Below are 16,691 nucleotides of genomic sequence, written 5' to 3'. Positions count from 1 at the left end.
CTGGCAGGAAAGGTGCAGCAGAGAACGGCCAGGCCTGCAGGCTACTGCGAGCTGGTGTGTGTGGCTGTGGCTCGGAGGGAGGGGGCTGTGTCGGAGACTTGTGACCTGAAAAGAAAGGTGGTCCAGTCTAAAGCAGAACGACGTCAGGGCCCCAGTCACCCGTGGGGCACCCAGCGCTCACCCCTCATGCCCTGCCCTGTGTCTTTCTTGCCTCTTGCAGGAAGCTCTGTCCAGCAGATCGGCCTCAGTCTCCCTGTCATCATCATTAAACAAGAGGAGGCCTGTCAGTGTCAGTGCGCATGCCGGGACTCTGCCAAGGAGCGGGCGGCTGGCCGCAGGAAGGGCTGCTCCTCCCCGCCCCCTGCAGAGGCCAACCCGCTGCCTCCTGATGGGCCCAGCCTGTCATTGCCGCAGACTTTTTCATTACCGCTCGTCCCCCTGTTGTCATCCTCCACCGCACCCTCTTCCTGTGAGCAGAGCAGACAGACAGAGACTCCTTCGCACTCTCAGACAGAAATGGGGGCCATGGATGTATCAGAGCTCCTGGCCGTCCAGGGCATCAGCACCCCGTCCACTGGCATTCCCATCGAAGCACTACTGCAGAGGGAGGAAGAGATGGGCCTGGCCAGCAGCTTCTCCAAGTGAACGGCCCGGGACAGGCAGCTGGCAGGAGGCGCGAGGTGCCAAGCCTGCCGTCATGGGGTCAGAATTTGAAGGATGAAGAAACCTACTGTTTGAAATGCTCGCCTTTCAGACGTGTTTTTCTTTATTCACATACCATTTTAAGGAACTGATTTTTGGAAAAAAACAAACAAAAAAACCAACAAAAAAAAAAAGCTAAGTTATAAATGAACTGTTTGGCTGCACTGTTTGTCACTTTTGCTTATTGTCATGTGAACTTGGAAATTAAGGTTACTCATGCGCATAAAAATTCTAAATGAAAGGGTGTGGTTTCCATCAATCTGACCCTGTCCATCACTCGCACTGGGGATCTTTGTGTTGGACATGTTGGGTGTGGCTCCTCCCTGAGTGTGTCTTTTGACTCTGAGGCTGAAGACTGCTGCCGAGGCCAGAGCCTCGCCCTCTCCACCAGGGCGGTGGCAAGCGGGGACAGCTGTGGAGCAGGCCGACTACAGGTGAGCTGGCTGTGTTGGTGGCGCTCACGGCACCAGCGCAGGGCTCCTGGGCCTGAGCCCAGGCTGCAGGATGAGCTGGCCCTGCAGGACCCTGGGCAGGTAGTTAAGTGTGGTCTGTCACAGTTGTGTGTGCAGAGCAGGCTCTGGCAACATGACCACAGTCTCCCCCCATGCCAGACACCTCTCAGTTGCCAGGCTTGCAGAGCGCAGTGAATTTGCCATGGGTACGTGCCTGTCGGGTCCTAGGGTGAACGTGTGGCTGTAGTTCGGTGGTGGTTGGTGATCTGCCTTCTCTTAATGACATTTTCTTCCTCAGAGCAGAAAGGCTGCATTTTGCTTTTCGAAAGGTGCAGATTGAAGGGAGTTTGTGTGTGGTGGCATGGAGTCGGCAGGCTGTGTGTCCTGGTGCCAGGGTCTAGCCAGGCTTTCAGCCTCCCTTGCTCTGACCTCTGCCCCTCACCCTGGTGCAGTGCATACCAGGCGATGACTTGCTTGGCATAATTGTGATTTCTGAAACAAAAAGGAAAGACAAAAAAAAGATGATCTTCTACTCAGGGTAAAACATAACAAAAAAAATTCCCCTTCCACCAAAAAGCCTGAAATGTTGCAATAAGTTCTCTCATTTGGAATGTTGCATTCAGTTGTGTTAGAGGGAAAGAAGGTTTTTCTCAGTTGTGTATAGGATTATATCCTTCTGTCTGCCTTTGGCTCTAAGTCATGGCCTCTTAAAATAAAACATAGAATAGAATCCATACTGCAATGGAAGGTTTCTCTCAGCTGGTCTGAGTCTACACGGGGCTCAGCAGCTAGCCTGGCCCCTGTGTGGAACAGGCGCTTACCTCGAGCTAGGAGCAGGTCTGACAGCCCAGGCCCCTGGCTTTCCAGGTCAGCCAGGGGTGACAGAAAGCAGTGTTGTTTTGGCTCTGTGTTTTTACTCCCCGATATAAAGAGATCTGAGTGGGTCACTCTCCTAGTCTCTGAGTAGGCGCGAGGAGCCAGCTGAGCCAACCGTGAGCTCCCTGCCTTTAGCCTGTGTGTTCGCGGCAGGGGTGACGAGGGGGCAGTGGTAGTGAAGGCTGTTACCCGTGGCCCCAGAGGAGAGGCATGCTCGCCACAGGCAGCCGATTTTGCATTCCAGGAGTGTAGCCAGGGGAATTGATTTCTTTTTGACCCTCTGCACACTCCTCCCTGAAAGGCTGATGGGTGTTGGCAACCTTTGACCTTGGCTGAAATTGACAAGGCAGGAGGCATCTTCAGTTACACCAGAGGGTCAGGCCCTCCTAGGAAAGCAGCCCTTGACTGCCCCTGGGCCTTGTTGTCCCCCTAGGAGACTTTGAGCTGAAGCCCTTCCCACGTGCCCATCCTAGGATCCCCCGGGCTTGGGGCTTTCTGGGAAGGGGGCGTGGGAACTAGGATCCCACAGAAGGACCTTAGGAGTGTGTGTGGTTTAAATCCTTGATGCTTGCTGCTTAGCCAAGGCTGTGCTGGTATTGGATCCTCCCCAGGCCGGTAGCTATCCCACTCTCCACAGCTCAGGAGCGATACCGAAATACCTTCAAACTGTTTAGGCTGACAGCCTGTAGAACGTGATTTTTACATTACAAGGAGAGACTATCAACTCCAGTCTGCTTTTGAAAACTCAAGAATGTGTTTAAAATGCTAGTGAATGGTTGTGAAGAGCAGGTGTATTCCACAGGGCAATCCCTGCGTGCTCTTCCAGCCCCTTCCTCCTCCCCAGCCACCCCCACCCCCTGCCACAGGCTTGGCTTCTAGTCCCAGGGACCACAGAGGAGAGAGGGCTCCTGGCTAAGCGGCCAGAAAGAGCCTTCATGGACAGAAGCCACGTGATCCTAGCAACCTTAACTATTCTCCGCCTGTAGATTGGTACTTCAGCGTGACTGCTAGCTCCAGTCGGACTGAGCCTTTAGAGGGTGCTGGTCAGCCCCAGTGATGGACATGGACAGACAGGCAGACAGGAAGCTGTGGCTGGCTCCACCAAGCTGCCTTAGTGAATGTGGTGGGCAGGGACACGGGGAAGGGACGGCCCTCCAGGAGCATCACCAGGTGTCCAGTCACCTTTAGAAAGAGAGCAAGGTACTAAACCAAGGTGGGCCTTAAGATGAGAAGGCCACTCAGAAGGCAAGGGGAGAGGCAGTTGTTTGGCAAAGTTACTTTTCAAGGTCGAGGCAGTGGACTGATGGGGTTCACGGAGGGTGGGTGGATTTTCCTGAGAGACTTTGTAGAATGTTGAATGTGTCCAGAGGGACAAGTTTGCAGAACCTCATATTGGTATATTAAATAATAAAATTAAAAAGCACTTTAGGTTATTTTCTCTTTAACCCAATTGCTGCAATTTCTTTTGCGTGTGTGTATATATTTATACACATACATATATATGCTTTCCACAAAGTTTTATTTTTTGCTCAGAGTAAAAAGCTAAATTGAGGTGTGAAAAGAAAAGCACTTATCACGGTGCAATATGTGTAGCTTGACAGCCACCTGGCCCGGTCCGTGGCCTGACCTCGCCCCAGTGGCCGGTCGTGTTTTTCCGCTCCATCAGCTGGGCACCTCAGCTGCCCATGGGGAAGCACTGTTAGGGATTCCCAGCACCTGCTCATCTATGCAAGCCTTCCCTGTGTGCCCCAGGCGCTCCCTCAGGCTTGCTCAAGAACTGCTCTGGGTCCCATTTTCTGCTGACTTTACAGGCCCCTTGTCATCCCTTCTTTTGGTCCCTCGGCCATCTTCCCCACTCCACAATGAAGGAGCTGGTTGTTCCCAGGGAGGAAACTGGCACCTTCGAGACTTCTCCTTGTTGTAATCATGTCCATTGTCCTTCACAGCAGAGATGCTCCAGGGGTCACAGGAACCACCAGAGTGTTATCACTCCCTTACACCACCAATCAGAAATATGTTGGAAGCAAAGGAAGTGGGCCTGGTGCTGATGTGGGAGGAGGGAGCCATGCCTGTGTTACTCCACAGGCCACCCACACCCATGTTGGCTCTTGGAGGAACAAGGCCTCCAGCCTGCATCAGACCTCTCATTATCCAATCTTTTTTTCTCCCACGCCTGTTCATCTTCAACACTCAGAACAGAGGAGTGTAACACTTCAGCCCGCTCCCCCCACACACACACAGAGAAAGGGTTTCACGGTGGTAAAGCGCCCATGGCTCTGCTGTGACCTGCACTGGAACTGAGGAGGGGAAGCAACATCAAAGTGATGGTGCGTGTTTCTCATTGGTCCTTCAGGTTCGTCCGTCCACCCTCACGTGTGTTCTTGGGGAAGGGGTGAGCAGGTGTTCAGGAAAGTGCTTCAGCCTGCATCTTCCCAGCAACAGGGCAAGGTGCCCCTTTGGTGGTGTGCCTACTGGGCCAAACATTGGGATAATGTTCTGTCGCTCAGCTCAATGCAGTTTCTACTTTTCTTATGGGAAAACTTTTCATAAAACCTTTTCTCCCCAGCGCCCAGGGGTGTTTTTGCAATATCCATGTTATCCTTGTAGCGCTGCCAAGTCCAAGGCTTCTCTTGCCCTTTCCCTCCCTCCTCAGGCCCAAGGACTGTTGCATTCGACATCCTCTGTTGCTTTTGGGGGAAAGTCCAGGTTGGAGTGTAAGGTGGCTGTTCCCTTCTGTGAACTTCCCTCCTGCTAGGGGCAGGGGCGGGAAGCAGGTTTTGGCCAAGCTGCTGGCTCCACCCACTCCTGGGGCCCCTACCCCCCAGCCTTCTTTGTGTGACACCCACCAATCATTGGTCGATTGTCTTGGTGACAGTTTTTTAAAATCCCAAATTGTTTTATTTGGATCATGTATAAAAGTCTCAGATTTATTTAGGTGTGCCACATGGGAACAACAGGCTCCACTGAGCGAATGGAAAACGTTACAGGTTCAAGTACTTCCAAAGGAAGAAACCTCCAAACCCCCAAAAACAAAGAATAAATATGAATTTGTATTTTTGAAGAATGTGAAATAATGGTGTTTGCTTAAAATTGCTCATTTTGTATAAACTTAATATTGTACTTTAAAATATCTGCTAAGAAGTGAAAATTTAACTTTTTGGAATTGAAAAAGCAATATTAAATACTAATGAAACCCTAATTAAATGCTTATTTAAATATGGCAGTATCTGTGGTGTTTCTTCTCAACTCTGCCCCTGGCTGGCACTCACCCATCCTTCCAGTCCTCCCAAACTCCACCTGCCCCCCAGCCGGAGTCCCTGGCCACCAGGGTCTTGGAGAAGGGTCCGAAAGGAAAGCTCGCTCACCAGGGGGCTCTGCAGGTTTCCTTTTTAATTCAGGCTCTGCTGAAGGCGTTTCACGGGGCTAGGAGTCCCCAAAGGATGAAATGGACACATAACACCACCAGGTTCCTTTACAGCACGGCGGGCACTGCTGCTCTGCCCACATCAGGGCCTCGGATGGGCGTTCCTGCTCTGTCCACACGCAGCACTGCTGCCAACCAGGATGACGTGGGGGTGAACTCAGCTACAGCAGAGCTGCCACCCCACACTGGGGGCCAGGGGCCAGCCATTGCCAGTGCAGACCAGCCCCTCTACCGGAGGGAGTCAAGAGGTCCTGCCGGCAGCCCCGCGGAGGGAGGGAAGTCAGGGTGCCCGGTTTGGGGATGGTCAGGGCTCCGTGGCTCCATCACCGGCATCCTTCGGAAGGCCACCTTTGGCGGACAGAGCTGGCTGGGAGGGCGCTCCGGGTTTGGCTGACGCGTTCTGGTTGGAACAGAAAAGGGAAGGGAAAAAAAAAAGTGAGCCTGGCAGGAAGGGCCTGGCGTCAGGCCCCGCTAGGATATGGCCACTTGGAGACTGGGTTATCACTTAACTTTTGCAGGACCTCTGGCCCAGGTCAGTGGAGGCTTAGAGTGAGGGTGAGGAGCCGCTGTTCGGTCCTCCAGAGGGCACCTCCCACCCGCACCCCCAGGCCCAGCCCGGGGTGGGCACTGACCCCGCCAGCAGGCGGCTCCGGGCGCCGGCGGCCCAGCTGCCGCAGCATCTCCTCGCAGGCGGCGATGGTGTCCAGGAGCTGCCGCTGCCTCTGCTCCACGGCGTCCAGCAGCTGCTGGGCACGCTCATCCCGGGGCGGCTGCGGGGGTGGCCTCCCGCCGAGCCCCAGCCCCGCCTTCCCGCGTTCCACGCCGGCAGCCTCCCTGGCCAGGAGACAGTGGACACAGGCGGTCAGGGCCAGCGCTGGTGCGGCCGCTCCGAGTCCCTCTCCCCTTCCCCCGCACCCCCGCCCCGACGTGCCCCCTCTCACCCCCGTGACCAGTCTGAGCCCGGGCCCCATTCCATCTCCGCCTGCGCGACCCGACCACCGCCCCCCTTTCGGCCGTCCCCCCTCCCCCCTGCCCGAGCGCTGCGCCAGGGCTCGGCCAAGCTGCGCGCCCCGCCCCGTCCCCACCGGTCTCCTTCAATCCTCCCGGGGGTCGCGGTCCCTTTAAGTCGCCCGGCGCGGAGGTGGGGCTGCGCCTCCCCGAGCGGAAGCGAGCTGGTGGCGTCACGTCCTCCCGGAAGCGGGTCGGGGCGGATGTGTCTGGCGCGTCGGGGCGCGGAGCTGAGGGCGACGCTGGCTGCCGTCGTGGGGCTGAGCGACGGCGCGGCGGGCTCGGCCCGTGGCGGCCGCTTCCTCCGGCCGGCGGCTCCGGAGGCCCGGCTGCTGCGGCTCCCGGGCGGCGGCGGCGGGGCCGAGCGCGCCGGCTGGGGCTCAGCGCTGCGGGCCGCCGTGGCCGAGCTCCGCGCCGGCGCCGTGGTGGCCGTCCCCACCGACACGCTGTACGGCCTGGCCTGCTCGGCCAGCTGCTCGGCGGCGCTGGACGCCGTGTACCGCCTCAAGGGCCGCAGCGAGACCAAGCCTCTGGCCGTGTGCCTGGGCCGCGTGGCCGACGTCTACAGGTGAGGCGGCCCCGCGGGAGGGGCTTCCGGTGGCCGGCGTGGGCGCCTGGGGCGCGGGCCGCGGCGGGAGGGGCTTGTCCGCGCTTCCCTGGAATCCGGAACTGGACGGACGGGGAGGGCGTGCCGGGAGGACCGTCCGGGGTCAAAGAGGATCTGCAGAGAGGACCTGCATGTCAGGGGGAGGTTTTGCACGGGAGGCCCATGGGGGTGGGGAAGGACCTGTCGGGGTACAGGGAGGACCTGCACGGGAGGTCCGCGAGAGTCGAGGAAGGACCTGCATGTCAGGGGGAGGTTTTGCACGGGAGGCCCATGGGGGTGGGGAAGGACCTGTCGGGGTACAGGGAGGATCCGCACGGGAGGACCTGCCGGGTCAGGGAGGACCTGCACGGGAGGTCCGCGAGAGTCGAGGAAGGACCTGCATGTCAGGGGAGGGCCTGCGGAGGAGGACCATCCGGGGTCGGTGGAGGGCCTGCCAGTAGGATCTGCATGGGAGGCCTGCGGGGGTGGGAGGAGGACCTGTATGTCAGAGGAAGGCCTGCACGGGAGGCCTGCGGGGGGTCGGGATAGGGCCTGCGGGGGTCAGTAGAGGGCCTGTGGGGGAGGACCTGCACGGGAGGCCCGCGGGGTGTCGGTGGAGGACCTGCCAGGAGGATCTGCACGGGAGGCTTTGCAGAAGAGGACCTGCTGGGGTCAGGGGAGGGCCTGCACTGGAGGTCCGCGGGAGTCGGGAGAGGACCTGCCAGGAGGCCCGTGAGGCTCTCGGGAGGGTCTGCTGGGGCACCGGGGAAGGCCTGCCCGGGTTGGAGGAGGATCTGCACGGGAGGCCCGTGGGGGTCAGGGGAGAACCTGCTGGGCGTCACAGCGCAGGCCCTTCTCAGGCAGGCGGGACATACAGACAGGTGCATTCTCCCATCTCTCTCCCTGGTTCACAGGTACTGTCATGTGCAGGTCCCTGAGCAGCTCCTGCGAGACCTCTTGCCAGGACCGGTCACGTTGGTGATGGAACGCACGGAGGAGCTCAACAGGGACCTGAACCCCTTCACTCCCGTGAGTTGGGCTTCCCCTCTGACCTTCAGGAGGGTGGGTCAGAGCAGCCGCCTTGCTCACCCGTTCCATCCTTGCTAATGTCCCTTTTACGCTCGGCCTCGCAGCTGGTGGGTATCCGGATTCCCGACCATGCTTTCATGCAGGACCTGGCCCAGACGTTCGGGGGCCCTCTCGCTCTCACCAGCGCCAACCTGAGCTCTCAGGCCAGTTCCCTGAGGGTCGAGGTAAGATTCACCGGGGTCTGGCTCCGCCACTGCCCAGGTAGGGGCTCCTGGTGGCCAGGGGAGGAGTGGGGGGTCGCCCTGTAGGTACGGCAGCCGGAAGGCTGCCTGGCTGGTGGCGGTGGCGGGGGAAGAGCAGTGAGTATCCAAATTAATGACTGGAAATCAGAACGATCAGGAGGAGAGTTGGTGTCTTGCTCTGCAGCCCTGGGAAAGACTGAGCAATAAAGGAAACCATTGTTTGCCCATTTTTGTGGGGAAAGCTACTTGTTGGAAATTAGGAGTCAATCTATCCAGAAGCAGAATAACAAAAAGGTTTCATAGAAACCTCCTGGAGTGGCTTCTTATCTCTGCCACAAGGCCAGAGGAAGGATGCCCCTAGTCCTGTCTCGGCTACGCTTTTGGAATGAAGGAAGACACAGAAATGTCGCTCCTGTTGGCTGAACGTACATGCAGACCCTGTTGGAGGCTCAGCGTCCCTGCAGCTTCACAGGCTCTGGAGCTTCCCTGGGTGGCGGAGGCTGGGCCCAAGGAAGGGGCCCGGATGTTTACCCTGCCAGCAGTCAGCTGACCTGACTGTCCCACCCCTTGTCTGGGGGCAGGACTGCTGAAGCTCAGCTCCTGATCCCATCTGCCTTCCCACACACAAGGCCTGAGTGCTGGTGTGGGTGGCTGCAGGGTCCACCCTGCTCTCCTGCCTACCCAGAGCCGGGGCAGAGTACTCTTGTTCTGTCCACCTGGCAAAGGTACCTTGAACGTGGGCACAGGGATAACAGCCCAGAGTCCAGGGTTGTAGCTCACATCTGTGGTTGCCAACCAGAATTTTGCTTAACGGTCATTTTACTTACACATCCCAAACAACAACAACAACAAAGAGTGTGTAATCGCCTTGAAATCTGGCCGGGTGTTCTGGGATTCTGATCCAGGAGGGCTGCAAGCCTCTTGCAGTGCTGTGCTTGGGGTGATGGTGTGAAAGCTGGGACTCCGTGGCTAACATACCCCCGCCCCAGTCTGCACTGTGACGTCATGGCAAGTGCCGAGGACAGTGACCATATCCCTCCTCTCTTCTCAGGAATTCCAAGACCTCTGGCCTCATTTGTCCCTGGTCATCGATGGGGGCCAAATTGGAGAAGGCCAGAGTGCAGAGTGTCGCCTTGGCTCAACTGTGGTCGACTTGTCTGTGCCTGGAAAGTTTGGTATCATTCGCCCGGGCTGGTGAGTCTCTCTTCTGGGATGGCAGTAGAATTTGAAGCAGGTTGGGGGGATGGAGGGTGAAGGCTGTCACTCTAGCCTTTCCTTGAGGGGTATGGGCGGTTTGGAGGATACTAGATGGGGCAGGACTCCTGTGGCAAGTGTCTGCTGGCATTTCTGGGATTCAGGATTCCTCGAAGGTTTGGTAAGCATTGTATAGTGAGCCCATTGAGTTCATAGAGTCCCCGGTGCCCAAGCTGTAGAAGGCAGCCTGTGACCGTGCTGTCCTCTGCCCCCAGCGCCCTGGAGAGCACCACAGCCATCCTCCAGCAGTACGGGCTGCTCCCCGCACACGGACCATGCTTGTGAGGCTCCAGAGGGCGAACCCTGGACAGGTACTGGATACTGTGTGTCCACTGGCCGTTGGTAAAGCCTCGTTCAGAGGCTGCTAGAACTGGGCCGCTGGCCTGATGTACAGACGGCGTGTCTTCTGAGCACACTGCACAGGATGCTGCTGTTCTATTTATTATCTACTCTGCTCAGACCCGAGCAGTTTCCTCCCTCCCTTAAGTGTCAGTGAGTTAATTATATGCATAACACTTCTAAATCCAGTCGTTGTGGCAACCTTTTACTTTATTCCTGTCTATACCAAGCATTGGACATACTGTTGTTGGGTATTTGAACTTTGTCTTTAATATTAAAAAAAATGCTATTAAGTCTATTTGTAAACTGTTTATTTTTGTTCATTTGAATGACTTCACTAGGGTATGAGTACTATATGAAAGCTTTTATGGCTCTTGATGTTGACTGGCTTCACAAATAGTGCCCTGTCTCCCGCCTGCCCCACACCGTGGGAGCACGCAGGCGCATTCCATGTGCACCGCAGGCCGGTGTCCTGCTGTCCCTGCCGGGATGCCCCAGCCAGGCCCCTCTGGTCAGTGTCTGGCTGTCCCTGCCGGGAGGTCCCAGCCATACCCCTCTGGTCAGTGTGGTTGGGGTGGGGTGTCTACAGTCTCCCCCTTCCCTCTGGCACCCAGTTCCAAGAGCTGTAGTTTAGTCTTGAATCTTTGAGCCTAGTCCAGGGGTTTCCAGTGCACCATTTTCAGGTCTGTCCCATGGGTATTATCGAGGTGTTCCAGGTGTCTGCTTTAAAGAGGACTCCTAAATTAGCACATCGGATTGTTTATAAATAAACATTGGTTTGTTAACTATGCTTTCTAGAAATTCTATGTAAATGAATACTTTCTCAAACAGACGTAGTTTGATTGTGCTAAGCTATGGACCGGCCCATGTGTCACAGAATCTGAATGGTTAGAAATCAGGAGGTCTTGAGAGCAAAAGGAATGTTTACTGGAGAAAATCATGTCATGTTTGATTCACACAAATCGCAGTAGCACTGAAAATGGCTCTGGTGAGTGGGCCGCCCTCAGGCCAGGTGGCTGCAGGGAGGGGCGCCTGCGTGTTCCCTACACCCAAGTGCTCATCTGGGAGAAGCTGGCTCTGGAGCGCAGAGGTATTTTGGAGGAGAAAGAACTGAACCCCAGCACTGGGTAAAGCTGCAAAAACAAAAACCAAACCAAAAAGTCCTGTGCCCACGCACTAGCTACAAGGCCACACCATGTACGGAAAGCTGGATCCTGTAAGGTTCAGGACAGGAACCATGCCTTGGTCAAGTTTTCCCAGCACCTAGCACATAGTGAGGTGCTCAGCAGTGCCCAAAGAATGAATGTGCGGGATTCTGTCCAGGGGGTCGCATTCTGGAACCTCTGGAAATACCCTCAGGAAAGTCTCAGGTTGCCTAATTAGACAAGAAGAGGGAAGGGAGGCTATGTGCTGGCAGAAGGGGCAGGACGCATGCCAGCCTAGCACCCACAGGTTTCCAAGAGCCCTGTCTAGTGGCTTCCGCAACACCCAGCTGTGGCCAGCCGTGGAGTTCAGAGCGGAAGGGGTGACAGGCCGGGGCCCTGAGGGCAGTCACCTGCAACCTCTGGAACACTACCTTCCCTCCAGCTCCCCTCACTGCACAGCACCACCTGCCTGAGGAGCAGGCTCTGTTGTACAGGGGCCCAGGTTCGAGGGCCCGCCCAGAAGCACCCAGCTGTGGACGTGGAGACCCTGGAGCGCCTCCTAGTTCGGCCGTGCCCCACGTGGCAACACCCTCCATGAAGGGCAGTCAGCACCTTGTTCCTGGGTCCTCACATCAGCCACTGCTCCTTCTCCTTGACAAAGTGCTCCGCCCAGCGACGGGTCAGCTCCAGATAGAGGCCAGGCTGGTGAGGCAGGTAGTCCAAGTACAGGCGAGTGGGTGTCTTCTTGGGAATGGCCTTCTCAATCTGGGTGCCCTCGTGCCACTCGTTGAAGGAGGTGATGGAGACGATCTCGGGGCGCACAGTCAGGGCCGCCTGCAGGGCCGTCTCATAGTACTTGCCGTTGACCCTGTTGCGGGTGTTGTGGTTGTTCCAGGGCCGGATGCTGGTATCTATGTAGCCAGGCCCCACGCTGGGAATGAACATGAGATTGTTGGCATCACAGAAGTTCTTCACAGCCTTCCAGTTCTGATGGGAGGAGCCAAAGGAGAAACCATTGGAGGCAAAGTAGGTGTACATGCCGTCAAATCCCGCGGCGAGGATGTCATGGGTGTGGCCCTCCTCCACCAGCAGCGCGATGAAGACTGCGTCATAGGGTGTGTTGCGGATTGAGTGGGGGCCGTGTGGCGTCAGGAGGTGGGCCCAGGCCTCTGGGGACGTCAGGTAGGAATCGTAGATGTAGAAGAGTGGGAGGCTCTTGCCCATGCTGTTCTTATAGCGGTAAAATGCACCATGGGAGCCATACCTGAGGAGGAGAGGTGAGCGGCAGCGGGCATCGCCCCGTTTGCCACTGGGCCAGTCCCCAACCGCAGTCTCGCCTCCAGGCACCTAAGTCCCCTCTTTGCTCTCCAGCCCTGTTATGCTACATGTCCCTTTCCGAACCTGTCAGGCTACCACCGTCTTTGATCTGGGCTGCCCTAGCAGCCACTTAACAGGTCTGGAGGCTTCTAGTCCCTCTCTTTTTTTTTTTTTTTTTTTTTAAATATGGAACGCTTCACGAATTTGCATGTGATCCTTGCGCAGGGGCCATGCTAATCTCTGTCGTTCCAGTTTTAGTCTGTGTGCTGCTGAAGCAAGCACAGTCCCTCTCTTTCAGTTGCACTTGAGAGGCATAGGGAGCCCCCATCCCCTGGTTCACTCCTCGCCTGCCTACAACTACCAGAGCAGGGTTGAGCCAGAGACAAGAGCTGGACATTCAATCCAGGTCTCCCATGTGGGTAGCGGGAAGCCACTTCATGAGCCATCACCACTGCCTTCCAGGATTTACGTTAGCAGGCAGCTGGCATCCCAGAGCTGGGGCTGAGAACAGAATCGGGGTGTCTGATGTAGGATGCAGGCATCCTAACCCCAAAGCCAAACACACCCCCATTCTCTTAAAAACATGAGAAGATCTGGTTGCTCCTTACCTGGATATAGGTCCCATGCACTTCCCCTGGCTCCAGCTACCTCCATTCCTGCTGTTACCTGCCTCTACTCCCCATCCGGCCCTGCTGGTCATGCCAGTCTTGTTCCACATGGCCTTGGCATCTGCCAGGCATCTTCTCTCTAGCCCCAGATCTTCACAGAGACTCCACCAACTAGCCATTTCCCATCCTAAAGTATTTGCAGCATACTGGGACACAGATCCTACTTTGTTTTCTCCCATAATGTAGATCACTGTTTTTTCCTGTTTTACCATCAACTCCACTGCATCCCCAAAACACCCTAGAATGTAAATGAAATCAGAAACTAGTTCTACGCATGACTGTTTAGCTAGTCTTATTAGCACAGTGGACACACATGTGGACACTTGGTAGGTATTTAATGAATGATGTGTGAAAGCGCTGTACCTGTTACTTTCACATATATTAACTCACAAAATTCTCAAAAACTTACGAGGCATGCCACTTGGCAGAGTAGAGGCTGCAGAGCAGGAGCTGACCTTACCTGATGCAAGCCCAGTACTCCTGACTATTCAGTGGCTGCTAAGATCAGAGGCGCATGGGTGGTCTGTCTCTTGACCTGTTCCTCCAGACCTATCCGTAGCCTATTTGGGCCCCAGCCAAATCCCAGCCCCCACAGCAGCCTTACGTGTCAATGATGTACTTGATGTTGTCATGCACAGTGATGTCATCCCGGCCTTTGTAGGGTTGGATATGGAAGGCCACCTGCCACAAACAGAGAGGTCAGTGGTGTCTCTCGTGGGGCTCCAGGCTCCTGCTGCAAGCTTGGCCTGGAGGAGCCGCTGAGTTCGGGAGGAGGGCTGGCAATCTTGGGCAGCCATTGCTCTTTGGATGCAACAACAAAGAGGGGCTGAGAGGTTGGGTCGTGTTCCCCACAGGTCATTTGGGGAGGATGCCACAGGACTTCTGACAGTTTTCAACCCATGGGTCAGCACCAAGTGACTGGCACTGGCTGCCCAGCTGCACTCAGGCTGGGTCAATGGGAAATGTGTTAGAAGTGTCATTGATGGAGTCAGGACTGGGGAGTGTGGCTTCTCCATCATCTACACGGAACATGAGTGAGTGACCTGAATGGTACGGGGATTGGGGGGGTGGACCGTAAGGGTGTGCTCAGCTCTGCCCTCCGCTGGAACATGATCCTGCCTGCTCATGGCCAGAGCTGCCTCCATCGTGCGCTCCTCAAGGACTGGTGGGTGTCTGCACAACTCCCCCTGTGGAGCCAAGCCAAGTTCAGGTGGCCTTGATCCAGGAGCAGGATCTGTACTCTAACCTTACTGTTCAGTGCAAGTAGTACTTAGTCTCTACATTTGTCCAATATTGAGTTCTCACAACTGAAGAGAATGAGTGGCATGGGTACTAAGACCACAGTGGCTGCATACTCTGATTGGCCATCCTTGGGTACCTGCCAGGAACTTCCCTAGAAAGAAGCACCAGAGTCTTCTAGCAGAGGCGGAGAAATCTCCAGGTGACCTCGTCCTACAGACTCACCTGGATGTTGTACTGATGGGCGGTGTTGAGAATGGCAGGCACCAGGTCATCCGAGGGCTCCCCATTATCATCAGCCATGCCAGGTGGGTACCAGGACAGGACTAGTACGCCTGAGACACAACACAGCGGTCCCTTCAGAGATGTCTTTCCTCATAAACCGTGGCCTGCTGCACACCGGTTTCGGAAGGCCTTTTAGCAAGGCTCCTTCCTGACCCGACCCCCTGTTGGCAGACAGGATCCTGGAGCCACACGTCCCGGAGCTGTCCACGCCGGCGGTGCTGAAGCACTGCAGCCACGGGGACCAGGGCCGAGACAAGCAGGAGGGGCGTCTGGGAGCCACGCGCCACCTCTGAAGAGCAGCAAGGACACCCCCGAGGCCTGGGCAGAGGTCAGGTCATCCAGAGTGCCTCCGTGCACTCCTCAGGGACTGGCGTAGTCAGGTGCATCTTTGCGCACTTCCCGCCCTGTCTCCCCCTTCCTCACAAACCTCTCCAGGCATCTGAAGACAGGAAGATCCACAGGAACTCCACGCGTCAGTCTGCAAAGAAGCTCCACTCTCCACCAGGCCCTTGCCCCCCACCGCAGCGTGCGTTATACAACTTTGAGGCAAACTTGCTTAGTGCAGTCAGCAAACGCAGGGGGGTATGTGCCTGCGGTGCAAGGCTCCCCCCTCCAACCAGGCCCTGTCCCTCTGCCCGCTCCCCGCCACAGTCCACAGACTGGAAGCCTGCTCCCTCCTCACCCGTGCACACCGGAGGCCGCAGAATTGGCCAGAAACCAGGGGGTGGGGGGAACGCTGCCGCCCGGTGGGCCCAGGATAGGAGAGGGAAGGATGGGTTGACAAAGCCAGCGGGCAGGCGGGGGCGCTCACCAATGGCAGCCTCCTGGAGCTGGGTCATGTGTTCCCGCAGCACGTCGGGGTCCCGCGAGCTGTAGGGCCCCAGCTCCGGGTAGAAGCTGGAGCCCAGGTCATCTGGGGGGCTGTGGCGGCCGCGCGGGTAGCTGGCCGAGATCTTGGGGTCCCAGTGCGGCACCATGACGTGGTCCCAATGGATGTAGCGGCCCTCGCGCCGCGGACTCCCGTACCACGAGTAGTAGAAGGCGTGCAGGTCCGAGTACACGCGCAGACTCCGCCCGGGGGCGGGCTCGGCCTCCGCAGGCGCCGGCCCCGGGGGGCTGCCCGGCTCCGCGGTGCGGGGCGGCGGCGGGGGCGGCGGCGGTGCGGCCGGCGCTGCAGGAGCCCGGGCAGCGGGCGCCGGGGCCCCCTCCGGCCTTCGCTCAAAGGGCACCAGCTCCAGGCCCGGGCCCAGCACCGGGAGTCCATCCGGAGCCTTGAGCGTGCGCAGGCCCATGAGCGTGCCGAAGGCGAAAAGCAGCACCAGGAACAGCGCGATGCAGGCGCGGCGCCGCCGCCGGGCCATGGCAGCGCCGCGCTCCCCGGGGCCGGTCCCGCTACCTCCCCGCCAGCCGCGCCATGGCCGCCCGCCCGGCTCGGTGCGCCGCGTCTCCCGCGCGCGTACCAGGGAGACGGCGACGCCGAGCGTGGCGTGGGCGGCTCCCGGCCTCTCCCCCGCAGTGCGGGCGGGCCCCGCACACACAGAATGCAGGCGGCACAGACCAAGTGGTCGCGAGCCGAAGGGGGGACGGGCCCGGCAGCGCAGCCCCAAGGAGGGGCCGGAGGAGCCGAGGCCTAAGTCGTGTCGCCTCGTCCACCCGGGAGCCGTGGGGTGCGGAGAGGCTTGGGTCTTCCAGAGCCCCAAGGAGCGCGGTGTGCAGGGTGACCGCCTAGCCGCCTCTCCTCAGCCGCCGCCTCTGCTGAGCGCTCCTGCTGGCCTCTGCACCCCACACCGGCCGGGCAGCCTCTGCAGCCCAGGGCCGGGACCAGGGAGGGAGGCAGGCTTGGGCCAAGGTCCCGGTGCTCAGGCCTCACCCTGGAGGACCTGGATAATGAGCAGACAGCTGGGCCCAGAGGACGCCCTGGGAGGCAAGCAGTGAATGAGGCGGTTCCCAGAGCGCAGACCCTCACCCCTGAGCCTCGGTGCACCTGGACCCAGGCTTAGCCTGTTCAGGAGTCCCCAGGACAGAGTACGGCGAGGAATTCTTTGTTGAGTGAATGGAGGGCTCCGGGCTAAATGTGTCCCTCCACACGAATCAAGTTCTTCATCTGAGTTGCTCCATTATTTCA

At 57.8% G+C, this 16,691-nt stretch overlaps 4 protein-coding genes and 1 non-coding gene across 10 annotated transcripts in view; 2 read left to right on the top strand and 3 right to left on the bottom strand.

Annotated features, from left to right (window-relative positions):
• MTF1 (metal regulatory transcription factor 1) overlaps window positions 1–775 on the top strand; it is a 56,912-nt gene extending 56,137 nt beyond the window's left edge. For all 3 annotated transcript variants that reach the window (XM_058679047.1, XM_058679043.1, XM_058679042.1), the window contains exon 11: window positions 221–775. In XM_058679047.1, the coding sequence (XP_058535030.1) occupies window positions 221–645 (425 nt within the window). In that variant the 3' untranslated portion in view covers window positions 646–775. The remainder of the gene's footprint in view (window positions 1–220) is intronic.
• Window positions 776–5,511: 4,736 nt separating this feature from the next.
• Window positions 5,512–6,670, bottom strand: C2H1orf122 (chromosome 2 C1orf122 homolog). Of its 2 annotated transcripts, none has more exons than XM_058679217.1 (3): window positions 6,540–6,670; window positions 6,087–6,288; window positions 5,512–5,854 (listed from the first exon to the last, which is right to left on the bottom strand). In XM_058679217.1, exons 2-3 carry the CDS (start codon window positions 6,132–6,134, stop codon window positions 5,759–5,761), a joined length of 144 nt encoding a protein of 47 aa, XP_058535200.1. In that variant the 5' UTR covers window positions 6,135–6,288; window positions 6,540–6,670; the 3' UTR covers window positions 5,512–5,758. The 2 variants fall into 2 exon arrangements, with proteins under 2 accessions (XP_058535200.1, XP_004591623.1); XM_004591566.2 differs by having other exon boundaries at window positions 6,396–6,545.
• YRDC (yrdC N6-threonylcarbamoyltransferase domain containing) lies at window positions 6,666–10,210 on the top strand. Of its 2 annotated transcripts, XM_058679168.1 has the most exons (5): window positions 6,666–7,030; window positions 7,963–8,077; window positions 8,182–8,301; window positions 9,371–9,513; window positions 9,789–10,210. In XM_058679168.1, exons 1-5 carry the CDS (start codon window positions 6,666–6,668, stop codon window positions 9,856–9,858), a joined length of 813 nt encoding a protein of 270 aa, XP_058535151.1. In that variant the 3' UTR covers window positions 9,859–10,210. The 2 variants fall into 2 exon arrangements, with proteins under 2 accessions (XP_058535151.1, XP_058535154.1); XM_058679171.1 differs by lacking the exon at window positions 8,182–8,301.
• A 1,150-nt stretch (window positions 10,211–11,360) lies between these two features.
• On the bottom strand, window positions 11,361–16,210 carry MANEAL (mannosidase endo-alpha like). 2 transcript variants are annotated; one of them, XM_058679087.1, is made up of 4 exons: window positions 15,378–16,210; window positions 14,507–14,616; window positions 13,647–13,723; window positions 11,361–12,321 (listed from the first exon to the last, which is right to left on the bottom strand). In XM_058679087.1, the coding sequence occupies exons 1-4, from the start codon at window positions 15,925–15,927 to the stop codon at window positions 11,685–11,687; spliced, it is 1,374 nt and encodes a 457-aa protein (XP_058535070.1). In that variant the 5' UTR covers window positions 15,928–16,210; the 3' UTR covers window positions 11,361–11,684. The 2 variants fall into 2 exon arrangements, with proteins under 2 accessions (XP_058535070.1, XP_004591625.1); XM_004591568.2 differs by lacking the exons at window positions 13,647–13,723; window positions 15,378–16,210 and having other exon boundaries at window positions 11,685–12,321; window positions 14,507–14,577.
• On the bottom strand, window positions 12,555–12,656 carry LOC118758691 (U6 spliceosomal RNA). Its single transcript, XR_004995788.1, has one exon. It is a non-coding gene; the product is annotated as a U6 spliceosomal RNA (small nuclear RNA).
• Window positions 16,211–16,691: the final 481 nt, after the last annotated feature.

This window comes from Ochotona princeps, chromosome 2 (assembly GCF_030435755.1).
Source record: "Ochotona princeps isolate mOchPri1 chromosome 2, mOchPri1.hap1, whole genome shotgun sequence".
NCBI classification, from domain to species: Eukaryota; Metazoa; Chordata; class Mammalia; order Lagomorpha; family Ochotonidae; genus Ochotona; species Ochotona princeps.
This window is presented reverse-complemented; position numbering and strand designations above follow the sequence as displayed.

Coding starts and splice junctions, on each gene's coding strand:
- C2H1orf122 (XM_004591566.2), bottom strand. CDS start 6,430: ATGGAATGGGGCCCGGGCTCAGACTGGTCACGGGG. Junction 6,289..6,395: donor GGCTCAGACTGGTCACGGGG/GTGAGAGGGGGC, acceptor TCTCCTGGCCAG/GGAGGCTGCCGGCGTGGAAC. Junction 5,855..6,086: donor CGGAGCCGCCTGCTGGCGGG/GTCAGTGCCCAC, acceptor TGTTCCAACCAG/AACGCGTCAGCCAAACCCGG.
- YRDC (XM_058679168.1), top strand. CDS start 6,666: ATGTGTCTGGCGCGTCGGGGCGCGGAGCTGAGGGCGACGCTGGCTGCC. Junction 7,031..7,962: donor CGCGTGGCCGACGTCTACAG/GTGAGGCGGCCC, acceptor CCTGGTTCACAG/GTACTGTCATGTGCAGGTCC. Junction 8,078..8,181: donor ACCTGAACCCCTTCACTCCC/GTGAGTTGGGCT, acceptor TCGGCCTCGCAG/CTGGTGGGTATCCGGATTCC.
- MANEAL (XM_058679087.1), bottom strand. CDS start 15,927: ATGGCCCGGCGGCGGCGCCGCGCCTGCATCGCGCTGTTCCTGGTGCTG. Junction 14,617..15,377: donor GCTCCAGGAGGCTGCCATTG/GTGAGCGCCCCC, acceptor GTTGTGTCTCAG/GCGTACTAGTCCTGTCCTGG. Junction 13,724..14,506: donor CCCATCAGTACAACATCCAG/GTGAGTCTGTAG, acceptor TGTTTGTGGCAG/GTGGCCTTCCATATCCAACC.